The sequence below is a fragment of the Leptopilina heterotoma genome, unplaced genomic scaffold, assembly GCF_015476425.1.
Source record: "Leptopilina heterotoma isolate Lh14 unplaced genomic scaffold, ASM1547642v1 Lhet_31, whole genome shotgun sequence".
Taxonomy (NCBI): Eukaryota; Metazoa; Arthropoda; class Insecta; order Hymenoptera; family Figitidae; genus Leptopilina; species Leptopilina heterotoma.
Genome location: NW_025111011.1, coordinates 277036 through 297094, shown reverse-complemented (window position 1 = coordinate 297094; position 20059 = coordinate 277036). Strand labels below are relative to the sequence as shown.

The 20059-nt window shown below is 24.3% G+C and overlaps 1 protein-coding gene across 2 annotated transcripts; it reads left to right on the top strand.

Annotated features, from left to right (window-relative positions):
* Positions 1-208: 208 nt before the first annotated feature.
* LOC122504646 (cleavage and polyadenylation specificity factor subunit 6-like) lies at positions 209-18329 on the top strand. Of its 2 annotated transcripts, none has more exons than XM_043615839.1 (11): positions 209-530; positions 1210-1422; positions 1526-1753; positions 4571-5032; positions 5181-5310; positions 7314-7427; positions 7763-8025; positions 13238-13535; positions 14041-14299; positions 17294-17374; positions 17546-18329. In XM_043615839.1, exons 1-11 carry the CDS (start codon positions 474-476, stop codon positions 17691-17693), a joined length of 2253 nt encoding a protein of 750 aa, XP_043471774.1. In that variant the 5' UTR covers positions 209-473; the 3' UTR covers positions 17694-18329. The 2 variants fall into 2 exon arrangements, with proteins under 2 accessions (XP_043471774.1, XP_043471773.1); XM_043615838.1 differs by having other exon boundaries at positions 210-530; positions 17525-18329.
* Positions 18330-20059: the final 1730 nt, after the last annotated feature.

The following is a 20059-nucleotide window of genomic DNA, read 5'->3' as shown; positions in this document are numbered from 1 at the left end:
AATACATAAATAACATAAATAACTTTGTTCACTTTGTTTACCTTATAATCGTGCGTGAATTAAGATGTAATACATTTAAAGACAACTGTAATCACTAACAATCCGAAGTAAGTAATCACTATACTTTTTTTATTTTTAAATTTTAAATTTCTAATATTTGGTCACATGGGTCACGTGATGTACACGTGACCACGTTAGGTTAGGTTGCCCAGGGCTTATTGATTGATTGAATAAAATGTATTATCAGTTTACATTTTAGAAATAAAAATCATATACAAACCATTTTTCCAATCGAGTGCTTCTTCTATTCTATTTCTTTAGGGGGAAAAACGAATCTTTTTCATTATTTTAAAACTCCACTTTCGGAAAAATTTGTTTAAAAAGAACAGTGCTGCTCTCTTTTCAAGTGTTCAACCTCAAATTTTCAGTAGTGTTCAAGCGTCATATCAATGAGCGTCGGTGTGTAACATAAAATGGCTGATGGTGACATTGATTTGTATGCCGACGATCTTGAGCAAGATTTTGCACAGGTAATTCAAGAAATTGTTCATTATAATCGCGATTATTGATATTATCAAATACCCATTGTCGGGAGTGGCTTAGATTTTTTTTCCGAGCTCTAATGGTGCATTGTGAAAATAAAATGGAGTGTTCGGTGATTCTGAAACTGTACAATTCTTAAAAAAAAAAATTTCGACAATACCGACTTCTTTTTTTTATGTAAACAAATTTCATTTTTCTTCATTTATTATTATAGTTTTTTTTCTAATAAGGTTTCTTGCAAGACACAAGAAAAAATAAACTGAAGTCTCTGCCAATTTTCACAAGTTTATAGTAAAACTTCATCGGGTAAAAAAATGGAGTTACTGGTGAGAGAAACCATCGAAAATTAGCCCTAGCTTCCTTTTTTTATTTTCTTAATATTAATTAATAATACTGCCTTTTAATTTCCAACTGTTCGCTTGTTTTTCTCTTTTTTTTAATTATTGAAGGCTCATCACACCTCCGTGTAATAATCGACCCTACCATTCAAAATATATTTTTTTTTTTGGTCGCTTATAGTTCTATTATAGCTAAAATATCCTTTTGCATGTATTTTTATCCTTTGAAATAGTTTTAAAAGAAATATATTCGTTTTGTAGTTGTGATTCACTGGTATTTTTTTTTGCTTGTTTTTTTCTCGTTGTAATACTTTTTTTTGAAATTTAGGATGAGTTCGCTGGAGATGGTGTCGATTTGTACGACGATGTGATAGCTGCTCCTCCAGGTGGAAATGGCGGCGTACCGAATAGTGAGAGAGATAGAGATAACGCCTCGCCGGGCGAGGAAGCTAATGGCAATTCCGCTTATCACCATGGAAACAATGTTCAATCTGGTGGTGGTGGAAGGCGTCATCAATTATATGTCGGAAATTTGACCTGGGTATGTTACATAAAAAAGGAGAAAAAAAATTGTTCAATTAAAATTAAATTTTTAATTATAAGAATAAAGAATAATTCTTCTCTTGTTCTTTTTCATTTTAAAGTGGACAAGTGATCAAGATATTTCGGATTCAATACAAGGTGTTGGTGTCACCGATTTTATTGAAGTGAAATTCTTCGAGAACAGACCAAATGGACAGTCGAAGGGGTTTTGTGTTGTTTCGTTAGGCTCTGAGCAGAGTGTAAGATTATGTATGGACCGTCTACCAAAGAAAGAATTACATGGACAAAGTCCGGTTGTAACTTATCCTACTAAACAGGCATTGAGTCAGGTAAGAATCGTCTTTTCTTTTCTTCTTTTATGTAAAGTTTTAACTTCTATGTAAAGTTTTAATTTCTACGTAAAGTTAACTTCTATGTAAAGTAAGAATCGTCTTTTCTTTTCTTTTTTTATGTAAAGTTTTAACTTCTACGTAAAGTCAATTTCTATCTAAAGTTAACTTCTATTGAAACGAAAAAATTTTATATGACATAGAGAAATTATTATTTTAGTTTGAATCACAAAGTAAATCCAGGGTTGCCACGCAACCTGAAAACCTGGAAATGTCAGGGAATTTTTATAAACCTTGAAAAAACCTGGAAAAGTCAGGGAAATTTGATTGGAATCCTGAAAATTATTGTTTTCTAAAGTTATTGTACTTATTCTTGAAATCTAATTTTATCTTAAATTCAATTTTCTTAATTCAAATTTCTTAATTCAATTTTAAAAGAGTTGCATTTACAATTTTTCTTCGCAATAATTCAATTATTTTCATAAATAATCAAAAAATTTATAGATTTACAATTATTTTCATAAATAATAAAACTCATCGCAAAATTTCAATTATTTTTATTACAATTTTTAATGGAATTTCTCGAAAAATGTATAATTATTCTTAAAAATTTTATTCAAATTCATCAAAGAAATTCAATTATTATCAAAAGTAATAAAATTCTTCGCAGAAATTCAATTATGGTCAAAAGTTTAAAAAATTTATCGTCAAAATTTCAATTATCTTTATAAATATTAAAATTTTTCTCCAAAATTCAATTATTTTTAAAAATTTTTAATGAAATTCTTTTTAACAAATTCAATTTTTTTTCCAAAAATTCTCCTCCAGTCAATGAGTTTCAATATCTACTATTTTAATAAAATTTTCCAAAAGAAATGAATTATTTAAAAAATTTTTTATAAATTTCTTCACGATAATTCTATTATTTTCAAAAATATTCAATTTATGTTTACAGAAATTCAATTATTTTTATAAATATGTAATACAATTTTTTACAGGGATTCAATTATTATTTTCATAGATAATAAAACTCATTGCAGAATTTCAATTATTTTTGATACAATTTTAATCTAATTCCTCGAAAAATGTGATTATTCTTAAAATTTTATTAAAATTCGTCAAAATAATGCAATTATTTAAAAATTTGTTAATAAAATTCTTTATGAGAATTCAATTTTGAGAAACATTCAATTATTCAATAAATTATTTATTTTTGTATTCTTAACAGAAATTCAATTATGGTCAAAAGTTTAAAAAAAGTTAAAGTCAAAATTTCAATTATTTTTATAAATATTAATATTTTTCTCTAGAATTCAATTATTTTCAAAAATTTTAATAAAATTCTTGGCAATATTTCAATTATTTAAAAAAAATTTAATAAAATTCTTGACAAAATTTTCTCAGAAATTCAATTATTTAAATAACAATTTTCATAAAATTTTTGGAAAAAATCAATTATTTAAGAAGATTTTTATCAAATTCTTGTCAAGAATTCAATCATTTTTAACAATTTTAATAAAATTCGTTGGAAGAATTTAATTATTTTCATAAAAAATAAAACTTATCGCAGGATTTCTATTACTTTTAATAGATTTTTAAAAGACGTCCTCGTAAAATGCAATTATTCTTAATAATTTTATTAAAATTTTTCAAAAGAATTCAATTATTTTTTTAAAAAATTTAATATAATTCTTCTTTAAAACTCAATTAAATTTCAAAAATTTGTCGAAATTCAATTATTTTAAAAATTTACTATTTCAATAAAATTTCTGAAAAAAATTCAATTATTTTAATAAATTTTTTAATGAAATTCTTCGCTAGAATTCAATTATTTTCAATACAATTTTAATTAAATTCCTCAGACGAACTTAAATTTTCTTTGAAACAATTGAATTTATATTTTTACAAATTTTATTTTTATCTTTTATTTTCATAAATAATAAAATTTTCTCAGGAGTTCAATTATGTACTTAATTTAATTAAATTTCAATTTTTTTTAATACAATTTCAAATGAATACTTCGAAAAATGCAATTACTCTTGAAAATTTTATTAAAATTCTTCGAAAGAATTCAATTATTTTCAAAAATTTTGATAACTTTCTTTATAAGAATTCAATTCAAAGAAATATTCATTTATACAATGAATTATTTATTTTTGTATTCAAATAATTGAATTCTTGTAGAACTTTCTAATAAGAATTGATTTAAAATTGAATTTCAGTTAAACCTTTAGATAATTATTTGAATATTAGAAGCGTTCTAGTGTGAATTTTAGAACTAATTAAATTTCAAAAGATTTTTAAATTGAAATCATTGAAAATTTCAATTGTTGTAAAACTGTAATAATATTTAAATTTTTATTTTGAAATGAAATGGTTGAAGTTAGAAATAATTTTAATTTTATTTAAAAATTTCATTAAAAAAATGATTGAATTTTGGAAAAATTACAGTTGTAATTTTTAGAAATAGTTAAATTTCAAAAAGTCTTTAGCTCGAAATGATTAAAAATATTTTAATTCCTGGGGAAAAATAAATAGATATTTAAATATTTATTTTAAAAAAATTATTCTATTTTCGAATGTAATTTAATTAAGTAATTATGATTGAAAGAATCAAATCAAATTTAATTTTTTGATAGCTACACTTTTTTACTACTTTTTTCAATCTAAGCTACTTTTTGCTACATTTTTAAAATTATTTATTTATTTAATATTTATAATTATTTATCTAAGAAAAACAAAGTTCCTAGTTCTAGAAATTAATGCGTACGAAGGAAAAAAAAGTTTTATAAGACAAAGATAAATGATTAATTTCAGTTTGAATCGCAATGTAAAACGAGACCGGCGCCTGCTCCACAACAAAATCAAAATCAACGACCACACACGCAACATCAACCGCAAATGCCACCACATCAACAGCATCCACAGCATCAGCCTCATCCGCAACAGAATCATGGATCGAGAGGCGTAATGATGGGTCCACCGCCTCCGGGTGGTCCTAGACAGGGCCAAAGAATGCCACCGCCGGGAATGGGTCCGCCAGGCCCTCAGGGACCACAGGGTCCGCCTAGAATGCATGGACCACCAATGGGACCAGTTCCAGGTTCTCATCATCCTCTTCCTGGTCATCCGAATCAAGGACCACCTCCTCCTGGTTATCAGCAAGGTCCTTGGAATGGTCCACGACCGAATGGACCTCGAGGACCCAATGGTCCCGGGGTACCACCACAGCAAGGAATGCCCGGACCTGGACCTGGACAACGTCCACCACCCGGAATGGTATTTTTTCTTTCTTTTCACTAATCATCAATTTTTCGATTGAAATTTCAATCGAATTTCAAATCGAATTTCAATCTAATGGAAAACTAAAATTAAACTTAATTTTCATTTCTTTCGGATCTGAAATATAAAAATATTTGATTCACAGCCATTCCATGGGGGACCACCAGGACCTCCTGGTCAAGGACCGCCACGTGTACCACCTGGACATCCAGGACCTCCACCCGGTGACCCGAGAGGAGCGCCACCACGAGGTCCCGATTGGAATAGGCCACCAGGTATGTTAATTTACAATTTTTGCTCCATTTTTATGAAAATATTGGAAAAATTCTAAAGAAACTCAACAGGCCTCGGATAGTATGACTTTTTGGATTTTTATCCACTATTTTCAAAACTGGCGACTTTTTTCGATTTATTTCCAAAAAATGTGACTTTTTCTACTTATTTTCAAAAAATGCATCCAAACATTACAACAAAATACTTTTTTTTGTATAAAACTGAAGAATTTTAATTGCAAATTTTGAAAAAAATTAAACTTTCAAAAAATTTTAATCAGATAGCAAATATTTTCGAGAAAACTATCATTTTCAAAATTTTTAAATAAAATCCTTTTAAAAATGTTAAATTGAAATTTCGTACAATTTTACTTGGAAATAATTTGATTGTTTATAAGCATTTCATTTGAATTTTTTAAAATCTTGATTTGAAGAATATTAATTGCAAAATTTGGAAAATAATTGAATTTGCAAAAAATTTTAATAAAAAATCACCAATAATGGAAATTTTAAAATGAGAAATTAATGAAAATGATCTTTAAAAACTTGTATTAAAATATTTGTTTAAAAAGTAAATTCTCCGAATTTCTTTCATTAGATTTTTTAAAAATTTAATTAAAATTTTGACAAAACATTTATTTCCCTAATTTTTAAATAAAATCCTTAAAAAAATGTTAAATAACTGAAATTGTGTAAAATTTTACTTTTTTGTGGCAACCATGTACTTCAAAATAATTGAATTTTTTAAAAATATTTTATTTGAATTTTTAAAAATCTTGATATGAAGAATATTAATTGCAAAATTTGAAAGTAATTGAACTTTCAAAAAATTTTAATCAAAAATTAATGAAAATTATCTTTAAAAAATTATATTGTAAATATTTTTTTAAAAAGTAATTCTTCAAATTTCTTTCATTTGAATTCTTTGAAATTCAATTACTTTGAATTAAAATTTTAAACAAAAGAAATTCTTTAGAAAACAATAATTTTCAAAATTTTTAAATAAAATCCTCAAAAAAATGATAAATAATTAAAATTTTGTAAAATTTTATTAGAAAATAATTGAATTTTTTTAGGCATTTCATTTAAATTCTTAAAAATCTTGATTTGAAGAAAATAATTCAAAAAATTGTAATAAAAAATCGCCAAATGGAAATATTTAAATGAAAATTTAATGAAAATTATCTTCAAAAAATTGTATTAAAATATTTTTTTAAAAAGTACCTAATCCTCCGAATTTCTTTCATTAGAATTTTTTAATTAATTGATGTGCAGAAGTTCAGTAATAAGTATGTTGTCAATAATAAAAAATTATTAAATTTTTAAATAATTGTAGTTAAAAAATTCTTTAAAATAATTGAATTTTGAGACAATTACATTTGTAATTTTTGAAAATTAGGTATTTTTGAATTGAATTAAATTTGAATTGAATTGAAATTGAATTTTAGAGGATTTAAATCTTTGCAATTTTAACTCCTGTGGAAAAATAAATAAGTATTTAAATATTTATTTAGCAAATTTTATGAAATTTTGAATAATTGATTTTAGAAATCAAAGTTCAGAGAAATACAAAATCAATTTTTTTGACATCACTGAATTAAATAAACGACTTTTTCAACTTTTTTGTATTTTTAATCGACTAAAGTGATATTTTTACCTTTTTTTATCCTTAAAGTCGATACTAGGCATGTACTCATATTTTTCTTCTAATTAAAAAAATAAGATCTATTTTATTATATTTTCAATGCAGTGGATACAAATTCTATACCAAACAATTATCTTGCAAATTAATTTTTTTACGTAACATTTTTATCACCTGCTTGTCGTTAAATAATTCCCCTTTCTTCTAGTTTAAAGAAAAAACAGGTTTTTTCATCAAAAAAGTATACGAATAAAATAAATAATAAATAATCACAAATAAAAATGTGACTATAAAGTTTCGTTTCCAGTAAAAACTTAAAAAAAGAATGCAAAAATTTAGTAAATAATTGTATTGATTTATGTAGGAATGCATCCTGGAGCTCAGGGACCACCAGGTTTCCCTCAACATCAACATATGCAAGGCCCTCAGCCTGGCCAAGGCCCACCACAAAGAGGACCTCCACCAGGTTCTATGGGTGGTGAGCATCTCAACTGATAATAACAAATTTCAAACTTCATCAATTTTCAACTAAAATAAAATGTTTAATGCCAAATTCAAAATTGGTCAATTTTTTATTTTAATCATAATAATTAAATAACAAAAATTAGTATTTTATATTAATAAAATAAAAAAAATTAGTTAATTTGTCATTTTAATCATCATAATAATAAAATAATAAAATTTAGTCAATTTGTTACAGTAATAATTTTTTATCTTTCATAATAAAAAGCAAATTAGTAGAATCAGTAGTTTTTCCAAATTTCTATTAAATCTTTCAGGCTAAATTTTAATTTGAGTTTTGAATTTTCTTAGGAATGATGCAAGGACCTGGGGGAATTCCACCGGGACATGGACTACCACCGCAAGGACCACCACAAGGACCTCCAGGTGGACCGGCGCCTCATGTTAATCCCGCATTTTTCCAACAAGGTCCTCCTCATCAACAGGGACCACCTGGACCAATTCATGGGCCACCTCATGGACCCGCTCACGGTCCACCTCATGGTCCTCCTCATCCTCAGCCTCATGGGCCACCACATGGACCACCTCACAATTATGGTCCACCCGCAGCCCAGGTAATTAGTTTTTAAATTATTGTGAACAATTTATTTCCTTCTTTAAGAGTTGCATGTAATTTTTTCTTCTTTCCATTAATTATTCATTCACTTTATAACATTTTTCGGTTAATTAAATTAAACAAGGTGTAGGCCTCGGATATTATGACTTTATCGATTTTTTTCGAGTATTTTCAAAAAATACTACTTTTTCGACTTTTTTTTCTAAATACTTCAATAAAATACCACATTTTTTAGTATAAAATTATTTTCGAAAAATTACATTTCAATATTTTTAAAAAACTAATTCTTAAAATTGTTTTATCATAATTTTTTAAGATTTAAGAACTACATTTTAAAAGAAAATAATTAAATAAATTTGCTTCTATTTCACAATTTCATTACTTTGGCAATGTAAAATTACATAGAAAAGGCAATTAGGTCCTCTTTAAAAAAAAAAATTTGATAAAAAAAAAAAAAATTTTTTTTTGAAAATTTGATCAATTTTTAAAAATATTTTTAGGTTCATCCGCCATTTTGAAAATTTAAAATTTGACTTCAAATTCGTATTCAGTGACCTCAAAAACCCCCGAGTAGCCAAATTCAAGCAAATTTGATCAATTTTTAAAAATGTTATTTTTAGGTTTATCCGCCATATTGGATCCCCCATTTTGAAATTTAAAAATTCGATTTTAGATTCTTATTGAGCAACCTTAAAAACTTCTTTTTAACAAGTTGAATGAAAATCTATTAAAATTTGTTCAAGTTATTCAAGTTTTTACATTACTAATTTTGTAATGGTTGATTGTTTATTTTATATGATACATTATCAGTCAACTGGTTGATTTACTATACATCTACGAAGAATTTTTTCAGTTTTTCCATCCCTTAAAACAGTAGTATACTTGAAATAACTTGTTTCTTAAACCTCGCTTAACTACAGTGGTGTTTACATTTACCCCGAATTTTAGGAAAATTTCAAAATCTCGGGGTAAATGTAAACAGTCAGTTTTAGGCGATTCAGGTGCATCAATATTTCTTTGTACCTCATAAAATTTTTCTAGGGAACTCTAGTAACAAGTTCATGCAAAGGAAATCCGTCCGTTTTACCTTTTAACAAAAAAAATTAATGTTTTTCGTGAAAAATAGATATTCTGTTTACATTTACCCCAATTGACCCTAATTAAAAAATTTTTGAATTATTAAAACATAATTAAAATTTTCTTGAATTATTAAAATATAGGTAATTAAAATTTTTTTGAATTATTAAAATATAATTAAAAAATGTTTGAATAATTACAATTTTGTAAAATTTAATTGAAAATAATTGACTTTTTTTCATCAAGTATTTTATAAAAAATTTTGAAATCAATTTTTGGAAATATGTAATTGAAAATTTTGAAAATAATTGAATTCTTAAAAATTTTAATGAAAAATCTTCAATTGTAAATTTTAAAATGAAAATTAATAAAAATTAGTTTCCAAAAATCATGTTAAAATATTTTTCCTAAAAGTAATTTTTAAAATTTTTTCATGTTTAAAAATGTTTATTAAAATTCTTCAAAAATTAATTAGTTTTTTTTTAAATTGTAAAAATATTCTTTTAAGAAAAAAAAAAAAAAAAAAAAAATTACAGTACAATATTTAAAAAAAATTAATTTTTAAAATTGTTTTATAATTAATTTGTTAACATTCAATTATCTCCAAATAGACTAATTTAATTTTTTAAATTTACTTTTTTAGACAAAATTTTTTTTATTAAAATTTCGGTGAAATCATGTTTATATTTATAATTAAAATTCTTCAGAAATTTGATTATTTCAATATTTATATTTATGGGTGATTCTCCGCGTAGCGCAGAATTTGGTTTATGAAAGTAAAAAAATTTTTTTTTATTGTTATGATAATTACTAATATATTTTTTAAAGATATAGGGTCCATAAAGAAAAATCCATGGCGGGCCGGAAAAATTGTTTATAATTTTTTAATTTTTTTAAACAATTTGAAAGAGAGATTTTTCAATTTCGTAAAATATTTAAATCTTGATATAAATTGTTCGGAATCAAAAAAGCATTTATCCAGAAAGATTTTCTAGCAGAATTTTTCCTGAAAAATTAATTACATTTGTTATAAACAAGTATAATAATTAACAAATTCACTGTTTGGACAGTTTTTGGCGTAAAAAGGTGTTTTCTTCTGGTAATTTATGAAAATAATAGACTTATTTATAAAAATTATTGCAGTAATTTATAAAAATATTGTATCGTGAATCTCAATTAAAAATTATTATTTCGGTAATTTATGGAAATTTTCAAAATAATTAATGGAAATTTATGCGGTAATTTATAGAAATTTTCGCAATGAATCATAAAAATATGTTCCACATAAGTTACAATTAAAAATTTTTAGTTTAGAAATTTTTGGAAATTTTCGCGGTAATTTATGGAAATTTATAGAAATTTTCGCGATAATTCATAAAAATATGTAAAACATAAATTATCATTAAAAATTTGGATTTCCGTCATTTATGGAAATTTTCGCGGTAATTTATGGAAATTTATGGGGTAATTTGTAAACATTTTGACAGTAGTTTATAAAAATATGTAAATCACAAATTAGAACTAAAAAATTTGACGTCGGTAATTTATGGTAATTTATGGAAACTTTCGCGGTAATTTATGGAAATTTATGCGATAAGTTATAAACATTTTGACGATAGTTTATAAAAATATGTAAAACATAAATTGGAACTAAAAAATTGAACGTCGGTAATTTATGGTAATTTGTGGAAATTTTCGCGATAATTTATGGGAATTTATTTGGTAATTTACGGTAAATTGACTATGATATAGTTTATAACAAGTTTTGTTATTTTTCTTTATGTTCCATAACAATAAACTTGAAGTAGTTTCTTGATAATCCAATGCCGGTGAAAAGTCTGAGGTCGGTGGAAATTTTAGGCCGGTGGAGACTCTTAGGCCGGTAGAAAATTTTCAACCGACCTCAGTATTTTTTTATTTTTTGAGAAAATTATCATTAATTATCAATCGGTTTCAACTGGATCTCATTCGTATTGACCAAAGCAATATAATTACGCTTCATTTAACATTTTTTATAAATAATTATTTAATTTATGCTAAAATATTTTAGGGTCGGTGGATGCCGGTGGAGACTATTTTGTGATTCCCTTTTCAAATTTCAAACTTGAAATGAGTAAAAAAAGAAATAAATTCATTAGAAAATTGATTTTTTTATGGATTAACTTAAGGAAATTAATTTTTTTCTATTAGTAAAGCAATTTAAGTAAACATTTGATTTTTTATTTAAATAATTCACTGTTTATTAATAAAACAAAGAATAGCACCCAAAACTGTAGTCAAACAGAAACTGCAAAAAAATATACAATAATTGTTTTCTTTAAAAATCTTTTTTTTTTATTTAAATCTACTAAAGCATATGATACTAAAATGTCAAAAATAATTGTGTTTATTATTGCATATTACTAAAAATATTAACATTTTTCTTTAAACTTCCTGCGGGGACAAGTCAAAATTGGACGTTTTTAGCCTTAAAATCACTTATTTAAGAAAAATTATAATATTAAACATAGATGTATCTATTGGTTTTTATTTATAAACATATAAATTGCCTTCTTACGTCGGAATTATAAAAATATATGAAAATTATTTATTATTTTTCCTTCGCAACATGGAAAAAATCAAGTTCTGCGCTACGCGGAGAATCACCCTTATATGTTTCTAAACTTCAATTAATTTTTAAAGAATTTACCAAATTTCGATTATTTTTAAAAAGTTTTTACCAAATTTCAATGGTTTGGAAATTTTTTCATTGAATACAATTGAAAAACTATTATCCTTCAAAAATTGTTTTAAAATATTTTCAAAAACTTAATTTTAAGAATTTCTTTATTATAATTTTTTGAAAACAATTATACCCTTGATAACTTTGAAAAAAACATATACAGTTACAATTATTTTATAAAATTGAATTTTTGTATTTAAATAATTGAATTCTCGAAGAATTTTTGAAAAATTATTAAAAATAATTGATTTAGAGATGAAGTTAAAAATTGTAGAAAATAATTGAATTTTTGAAGGATTATAGTTGTAATTTTAAGAAATTATTTAATTTACAGAAGGTTTTAAATTGAAAGTTTTTAAATCTTATTTTCCGTGTAAAAACAAATAAGAAGTATTTAAATAATTATGTAAGTAAATTTGAAGTTTTGAATGATTGAATTTAGAAATCAATGAATCAGGGGAAGTCAGAGAAATACAACATAAAAATTTTCTGACAAACCCTCAATTAAATAAACGACTTTTTTTCTATTTTTAATCGATTGAAGCGACTTTTTTTGCCCCTTGAAGTCGATAGAGGCCTTTGTAACATTTTTCCCTTAATTAAATTAAAGAAGGTAACTAAATTGAAAAAAAGAAAAATTACATGCTTCTGGTACATGAAAACTGTTTTGTTCCATTCTTTTTATTTTTGGGTTTAAAATATTTTTTTTCGCCTATCACATTAAGATATTAAATATTTTTCAGTTAAATTGCATGAAGAAGTATTTAAAAATTCAAACAAGGAGAGAAATACGCGCTAACTGAAAGAGTGAGAGAAGAAAGAAAATAAATTTCTCTCTTGAATTTTTCGTTTTTGTTTTAAAGCACTCATTAAATTAATTCCATTGAAAATGTATAATTAAAAGAAAACTGTTCATATCTTCTGTAAATATTATCGTTAAATGTTGTTATTATGAAATAAATTTTTAGTTGCATAATACGTATAGTTTTTAATAAGAAAAATGTGTTGCTAATTTTTATTCTCTTTCAAAATATTCAAATTTTATTGAAAATTCAAAGAAATAAATATTTTATCACTTTGTGTATAAAATATAATTTATATATTTATTCTTCGTTAGAAAACAATGTGTCACTATTTGAAAATTTTTCGTTATCATTTTTCATTTTAGAAATTTAGTCAATTTTCATTATTGTTCATCGAAATTTTTATATTTGGTATAAGTATGCAATAGTTCCAAATAAATAAATAAATACAATAAATATTATAAATAGATAATAAATTAATATAAATATTTAAATATTAAATAAGTAAATAAAGTAAAGTATATTTAAAGAAAAAAAAGTATACGAAAATATATTTAAGATTAAAAAAATGAATTTAATAAAGTATGATTATTTCTTTTTAATTTTAGGCACCGTACGGTGCTCCGGCTCCTGATCACAGAGCTGACGTTGCTCCACCTCTCAGCGAACAAGAGTTTGAGGAAATTATGGGACGAAATCGAACAGTATCGTCGTCGGCAATTGCCAGGGCTGTTTCTGATGCTGCTGCAGGAGAATATGCGAGTGCGATTGAAACACTGGTCACTGCAATATCGTTGATAAAACAATCTAAAGTCGCTGCCGATGATCGTTGTAAAATTCTCATCAGTTCTCTTCAAGACACCCTGAGAGGATTGGAAACAAAGGGTTATGGCTCATCCAGAAGGGGTAATTTTCAAGCTATTTCAATTTCATTCCATAAATACGAATAAAATGGCAAAAATTTTTTAAAATAATTTAATAAATTATAGAATACTTTTTTTCTATTTATGGGAATTTTATTTTTATTTCTAGTCAGAAGCCTTAATCACTCGGCCAAGATTGCTTTTTTAATTTATTTTGCAATGAAAAAGACTTTCATAAGATTATGTAACTTATTTTTCAACTGATTAATTTGAATTATAATTATAAAATATATTAAGGCAACAGCTCAGAATAATTATTTTTGTAAAAAATGAAAATATAATTACAGAATTTAATATTAAGGCAACAGAATATTTATTTTTACTATTTTTTGAAATGAAATTATAATTAAGGTAACAGTCCGTATATACGTAGAGAAATAAGCAATTATTTATTTATTTAATATTTTAGTAATTAATATACAAAATATTGAATTTCAGTTTAATTTCAGTATTTAATGTACTAAAATAAATATTTGTTTCGTTAACAGAGCGATCGAGATCCCGTGAGCGAGAGAGAAGTCACAGAAGGCGTCGTGAAAGGTCCAGGAGTCGCGATCGAGAGTACAGGGAACGTAGCCGTGAACGTGATCGAGATCGTGAGAGGGATCGTGATCGTGAACGTGATAGGGATCGCGATAGGGAGCGATATTACAATGAAACCTATCCCAGAGAGAGATCACGCAGCAGAGATCGTGAGCGAGAACGTGAACGCGAACGGGAGTACAGAGAGAGAAGCCGAGAAGAAGCGTAAGTTTTCAAAACAAAAAAATTCTATTTATCAATTTGGATTTTTAATTTTTTTTTTCTAATTTAAATAATATTATATAATATTTTAATAATATAAACTTGGATAATTTGATAATTGTAACAGGCTTCGCACTCGTCTACTAAAACCTACTATTTACTATTATTTATTACTTTCTTTTATTATTTGGACTTTTTTTTTATTTGTGACACTAAAAGCTACTTTTTTCTTTTTTTTTTTAGAATTTTTACTACTTTAAACCCACTAATAGTTGAAATAACAAAAATTATTTATTATCTTCAATATAATCATAAATTCAGAAATTACGTATTCAGCTCGTTTTATTAATATTACAAAATTTTGTTGCTAAATTTAACTTTATTAATGCAAGCTAATCTAATCTAATCTTTGTCGATTGAAATTTCTCTCTATTTAAATTTCAGACTACTAAAATTTTACGTGTTGATAAAAAACTACAATTGATTCAAATTACAAAACATTAATTAATTTACAAGTTAAATTGCTATAATAATCCATTACTTTATCAATTATTCATTTCTGTATTTAAATTATTCGAATTTTCGTATAACTTTCTGAGAAGAATTGTTTTAAAAAAAATTTCAGAAAATAATTGAATATTAGAAGCGTTATAAATTGAAATTTTTGAATATTTTAATTGTTGTAAAAGTATAATAATATTTAAATATTTATTTTTAAAAATTATTAATTTTTCTAAAAAATTATTTCGGTAAGGGAATAAATTAAAATTATCGAATAATTAACATTTCATAAATTTGAATTGTAAACAAGTGGAGTTCAGAAATGTTTTAGGTGAACTTTTATTTATTTCAATAATAATATTTTTTTTCTATAAATTAATTCTCAAAGAACTTTCTCAAAAATTGTTGAAAATAATTGACTTAGAAAACTAATTCATTTTAAAATTTTTTTAACAAAAAGTTTTAGTTAAAAATAAAGAAAATAATTGAATTAAAATCTTGAAAATAATTTTGGGAAAGTTTCGGTAGCAATTTTTATAAATTATCGAATTTCAAAAAGTTTTTCAAAATTAAAACATTTCGACATTTTAATTGTTGTAAAAGAATAATAATATTTAAATATTTATAAAAAAGAAAAAATTTATATTATTATTTTTCTAAAAATTAATTCAAGTTTTGCATAATTTTTTAACAAAATTCTAAAAAAAATAATTGAATTTTGCAAAAGTATATAAGTTGTAATTGTCATAAAAAATAATTGGATTACCGAAGATTTATCTTTGAAATTATATAAAATAATAATTCTCCTGTGGAAAAACAAATAATAATAAGTATTTAAATGTTTACTTAACAAAAATTATTAAAATTTTGAATAATTTGCTTTAGAAATTCTGAAAAACTTAGTTTTTTAAAAAACTGTATTTAATCTTTTTGAAGATAGTTGAAGTCCCGAAAATAGCAATTTTAAAAGACTAAAACAATTAAAAATTTTGTCAAAATTCATTGAAATAAATTTTTTTGATTTAAAAGAATTTTCTTTTTGCTTTAAAAAATTATTTTTTATGTATTTTTTTTTAAGATTTTGTATTTTATTTTATTGTCTTTTGTAGTTTTGTTGAATTCTAACTGAAAATTTAGAAAATAATTTGATTTTTTCAAAAATTTATAATTAAAGTTACTAACACAATTGTTTTGCATTTTTTTTTAAAATTCTTTTTGTATTTTTTTTCAGTATGTAAAATCATTTTTTTTAAAAATTAATTCACGAGTGTGAAGCCTGTTTTAATAATAAATAATTTCATATACCTAATAATGAAAAATAATAATTCAAATGAAGAAGAAAGAAAAATTATTTTATTTCGTTTATTGTCCTAAAGAAGCAATGACAAAAAACTTTTAAAAATGAAACGTTTTATAACGAAATAAAAGAAATGAAAAGAAAAAAATTAAAAAAAAAAGAAATGAAATGAAAGAAAAATAAAACAAAAAAATAAAATAAAAACAGAAAAGAAGTACAAAGAAAATAAAACAAAAAGAAAATAAGGCAAATAAATAAAAATTAAATGAGAAAAAAAGCGAATAAAATTTCATATTATTTTAAAATTCGAAAAATAGGAACAATTGAAATTTTTTTGCAATCAGTCTCAATTATAATTGTTTTAATCATATCCTGCAATAAAAATTAAGCGAATATTTTAATGTTAGCTTGTTTTTTGATTTATAAATTTATTTATTTATTTCTTGATTTATTTTAATTCTAGTTTTTATATGAAAGTATCCTTTGAATAAAGGATATTATAATAAAGGATATTATTATTCTGTTGGAATAAAATAATAATTTTGTTAGTAGTAAAATAAATGATCATGGGAAGGTGAAAAATTGAAAAATTCAATGTATCGTCAAAATTGCGACGGAAACGTCGAAAACGACGTTAGCCAACCTCATCAGGCAGATTCGTTAAAACATAAAAATCGCGTTCTAACTCGTCAATATAAAAAAGATTTCATTGAGAAAAAATATTTTTTTATAACAATTTCCACATATATCAGAATTAAAAATGAAAAATTTCTTTATATGAAAGGAAGACATTTCAGCACACTAGTTGACAGCTGAACTAGTGTGTTGAAATGTCTTCCTTTCATATAAAGAAATTTTTCATTTTTAATTTTGATATACATATGTGGAAATTGTTATAAAAAAATATTTTTTCTCAATGAAATCTTTTTTATATTGACGAGTTAGAACGCGATTTTTATGTTTTAACGAATCTGCCTGATGAGGTTGGCAAACCTTAGCCAATGAAACGTCGCAATTTTGACGATACATTGAATTTTTCAATTTTTCACCTTCCCATGATCATTTATTTTACTACTAACAATTAAACTATGGAAGGATTTAACGCTTATCACTCAATAAAATAATAATTTTGTTTTCAAATTTTTGAGAGCAGTATCCATTAATCGTAAAATTATCATAAAAAAACAATTTTTTAATAGTGCAACACATACGTCTACGAGGCCGAGAGTGAAGGAAGAACCAGCAGAGACGCCATCCGTCTCATCTTCTAAAACATCCAGGTAATATTTTTATTTTTAACTCGAAACTAATTGAGAATTTTTTCACAAAATAATCAAAATTCTTTTTTGAAATTTATCAATTTAAAAAATTTTCCTGTAGTAAAAATTCTCTAGTAGTAACAATAAAAAAAAAATAAATACTTTATCTAGATATTACGACGATCGATACAGAGAACGAGATCGTGAAAGAGAACGCGAAAGAGAATCAACTCGAAGACCAGCTGAAAGAGAACGTGAACGTGAACCAGAACGCGAAAGAGAACGAGAACGCGATCGTCGTGACGAGAGAGCAGATTCAACACATCGATCTCGACACTGAACAAAAACAAACAAAAAAAATACGAATAATCAACAAATTTAAAGAAAATCAACTTCTAGACTGCAACTAAAAGAATTTGTTGCAAAGCAATTTTTGATCTTCGGGGGGGCATAACACAAGGATTCTAATTTTGACAAGATTTTTTTCCCAGTCATATATAGATTTTTAATTATTCTTAAAATTGCTTTTCACGGGACAGTGTCTAAGCAAAAAAAAAGAGAACTAAAAATGATTTTAATGATTTTTTTCTCTCTGTCTCTCTCCATTAATTCAGTTTTTTTCCTGTTGAGTGACGAATACACAGGCACACAATTATAATACACGTGCATTTTACGTTACAAGTAAATAACATATTTTACATACTTATTATGTAATTGCGTTGTAGTTAAGGGATCTGTTTGTTTTTTTTTAATTAATTTGAAAGCAAAACTGCCTTTCAAAAAAGTAGAGAAAAAATAGTTTTTAATTCGAAATTGTGCACAGCCTGTGACGAAGATTTACCAAGTAACAAGATTTTAAAGAAGAATGAAGAGAAAACACTTCTGAAATTCAACAATCATCTATCTTCACGACGTTGCAGATTGTATCTCAATATAATACATATAATCGCTTGAAAAAAAAAATATATATGCCAAACGTGTCTTCAGTTTTATTCATCTGTACACACAAAATCCTGTAATAATTTTTTTTTTAATTTTGCTTTTCCAAAAGCAAAAATATTGTTCTTCGACAAATATTTTGCACGGAATGAAATTCCTTCATTCCACCGCTTTTCCTGTAAATATCATTGTTAATCATTCTTTTTACAGGAGAAAAAAAAATTGTTTTTAAGTCGCTTGTAAGCACTTTTTTTTGTGAAAAAAGTTTTTATTTTTTTTCTGACTAGAAAATTTTTTGATACAAAAAAATATTTCTTTCCCTTTTTGGGAGAAAAATTACTTTTATTTTTAATGTTTAATTTGGAAAAAAAAGTGTTTTACGATCTTAAAAACTTTTTTTTAAAAAAAGAATATTTAAATACCTGTAACTATTAACGGTATTGCCAGTTCAATTATTAAGAGATAAATGTGCAATGACTGAATTATATGTGAATAATTATTATTGTTAAGAAAATTTCTGCACTTTATTAAAAATGTTTATTAATTATCAAAATTATTCGATAATTAATAAAATTGAATTTTATTTCAATATATGGAAATTTTGTAAAATCGAAAATATTGGCAATACCTGCGAAAACTACAGTGAATCAATCTGTCTCTCTTTAGATTTAAGAAAACAAACGCGAGTATAAAGTTCCTTATTTTCTTTGTAGTTCGTAGAAATCATCTTCACGAATCACAATTTGTTTTCTCTCATAATTCATTATTTAGAAAATTGTCCTCTTTTTATTTTACAAATTTTATATACGATTTTAAAAGTTACTACTTTTTAGTAGAAAAAAAGAAGGTAAAAATGTTATTAATTTTTTTTTTAAATATTCCTTTTTCTTTTTATTTTACAAATTTTATAAACATGTTTTTAAATCATTAAATTATAGTAAAAGAAAAAGAAGAAGGAAAAATGTTATTAATTTTGTTTTGAAATGTTTGTTCCTTTTTCTTTTTATTACAAATTTTATACACATGTTTTTAAATCTTTAAATTAAATAATACTAAAAGAATAAGAAGAAGGAAAAAATGTTATTAATTTTTTTTTTTTGAAATGTTTGTTCCTTTTTCTTTTACAAATTTTATATACATGTTTTTAAATCATTAAATTTAAATTAAATTATGCTAAAAGAAAAAGAAGGAAAAAATATTACTTTTTTTTTGAAAAGTTTATTCCTTTTTCTTTTTATTCCACAAATTTTATACACATGATTTTAAATATCACTAGACAAAAAGAAAAAGGAAAAATTTTGTTTAATCAAATTTGAATGAAAAGACGTATATAATTTTGCTTTTGTCAAAATTTTGAAAAAGAACGAACTGTATCTATAATTTTTTACCAAAATTTCATTTTTATGTGCATGACTAGAATTAAGAAACAGAAAAATTAGTTCGATATTTGAAAGACCAAAAGTCCAATTGACAAATTGTTATGAATTGTGTGATAATTTTTAAATATTTAAATATAAAAATTAGTAATTAGTAATTATAATAATTAAAATAATTAGTAACTGAAAAAGGAGAACAAATGAGAAAAAAAGAAAAGCTTGTTTCCAAAAAGAATTTTGCTTTTTGAATAACAAATTGACAATTAGACTAAAGGTTGCGCAAGAGAAGAAAAAATTGATAAAGCGAGAATTGCTTCCGATTTCTTATTTTTTGTTATAATTTCACTTAATTTTATTTTTTCCCCGGATAAATTACACTCTGGTCACTGTA

Coding starts and splice junctions, on each gene's coding strand:
- LOC122504646 (XM_043615838.1), top strand. CDS start 474: ATGGCTGATGGTGACATTGATTTGTATGCCGACGATCTTGAGCAAGAT. Junction 5,311..7,313: donor CGATTGGAATAGGCCACCAG/GTATGTTAATTT, acceptor TGATTTATGTAG/GAATGCATCCTGGAGCTCAG. Junction 8,026..13,237: donor ATGGTCCACCCGCAGCCCAG/GTAATTAGTTTT, acceptor TTTTAATTTTAG/GCACCGTACGGTGCTCCGGC.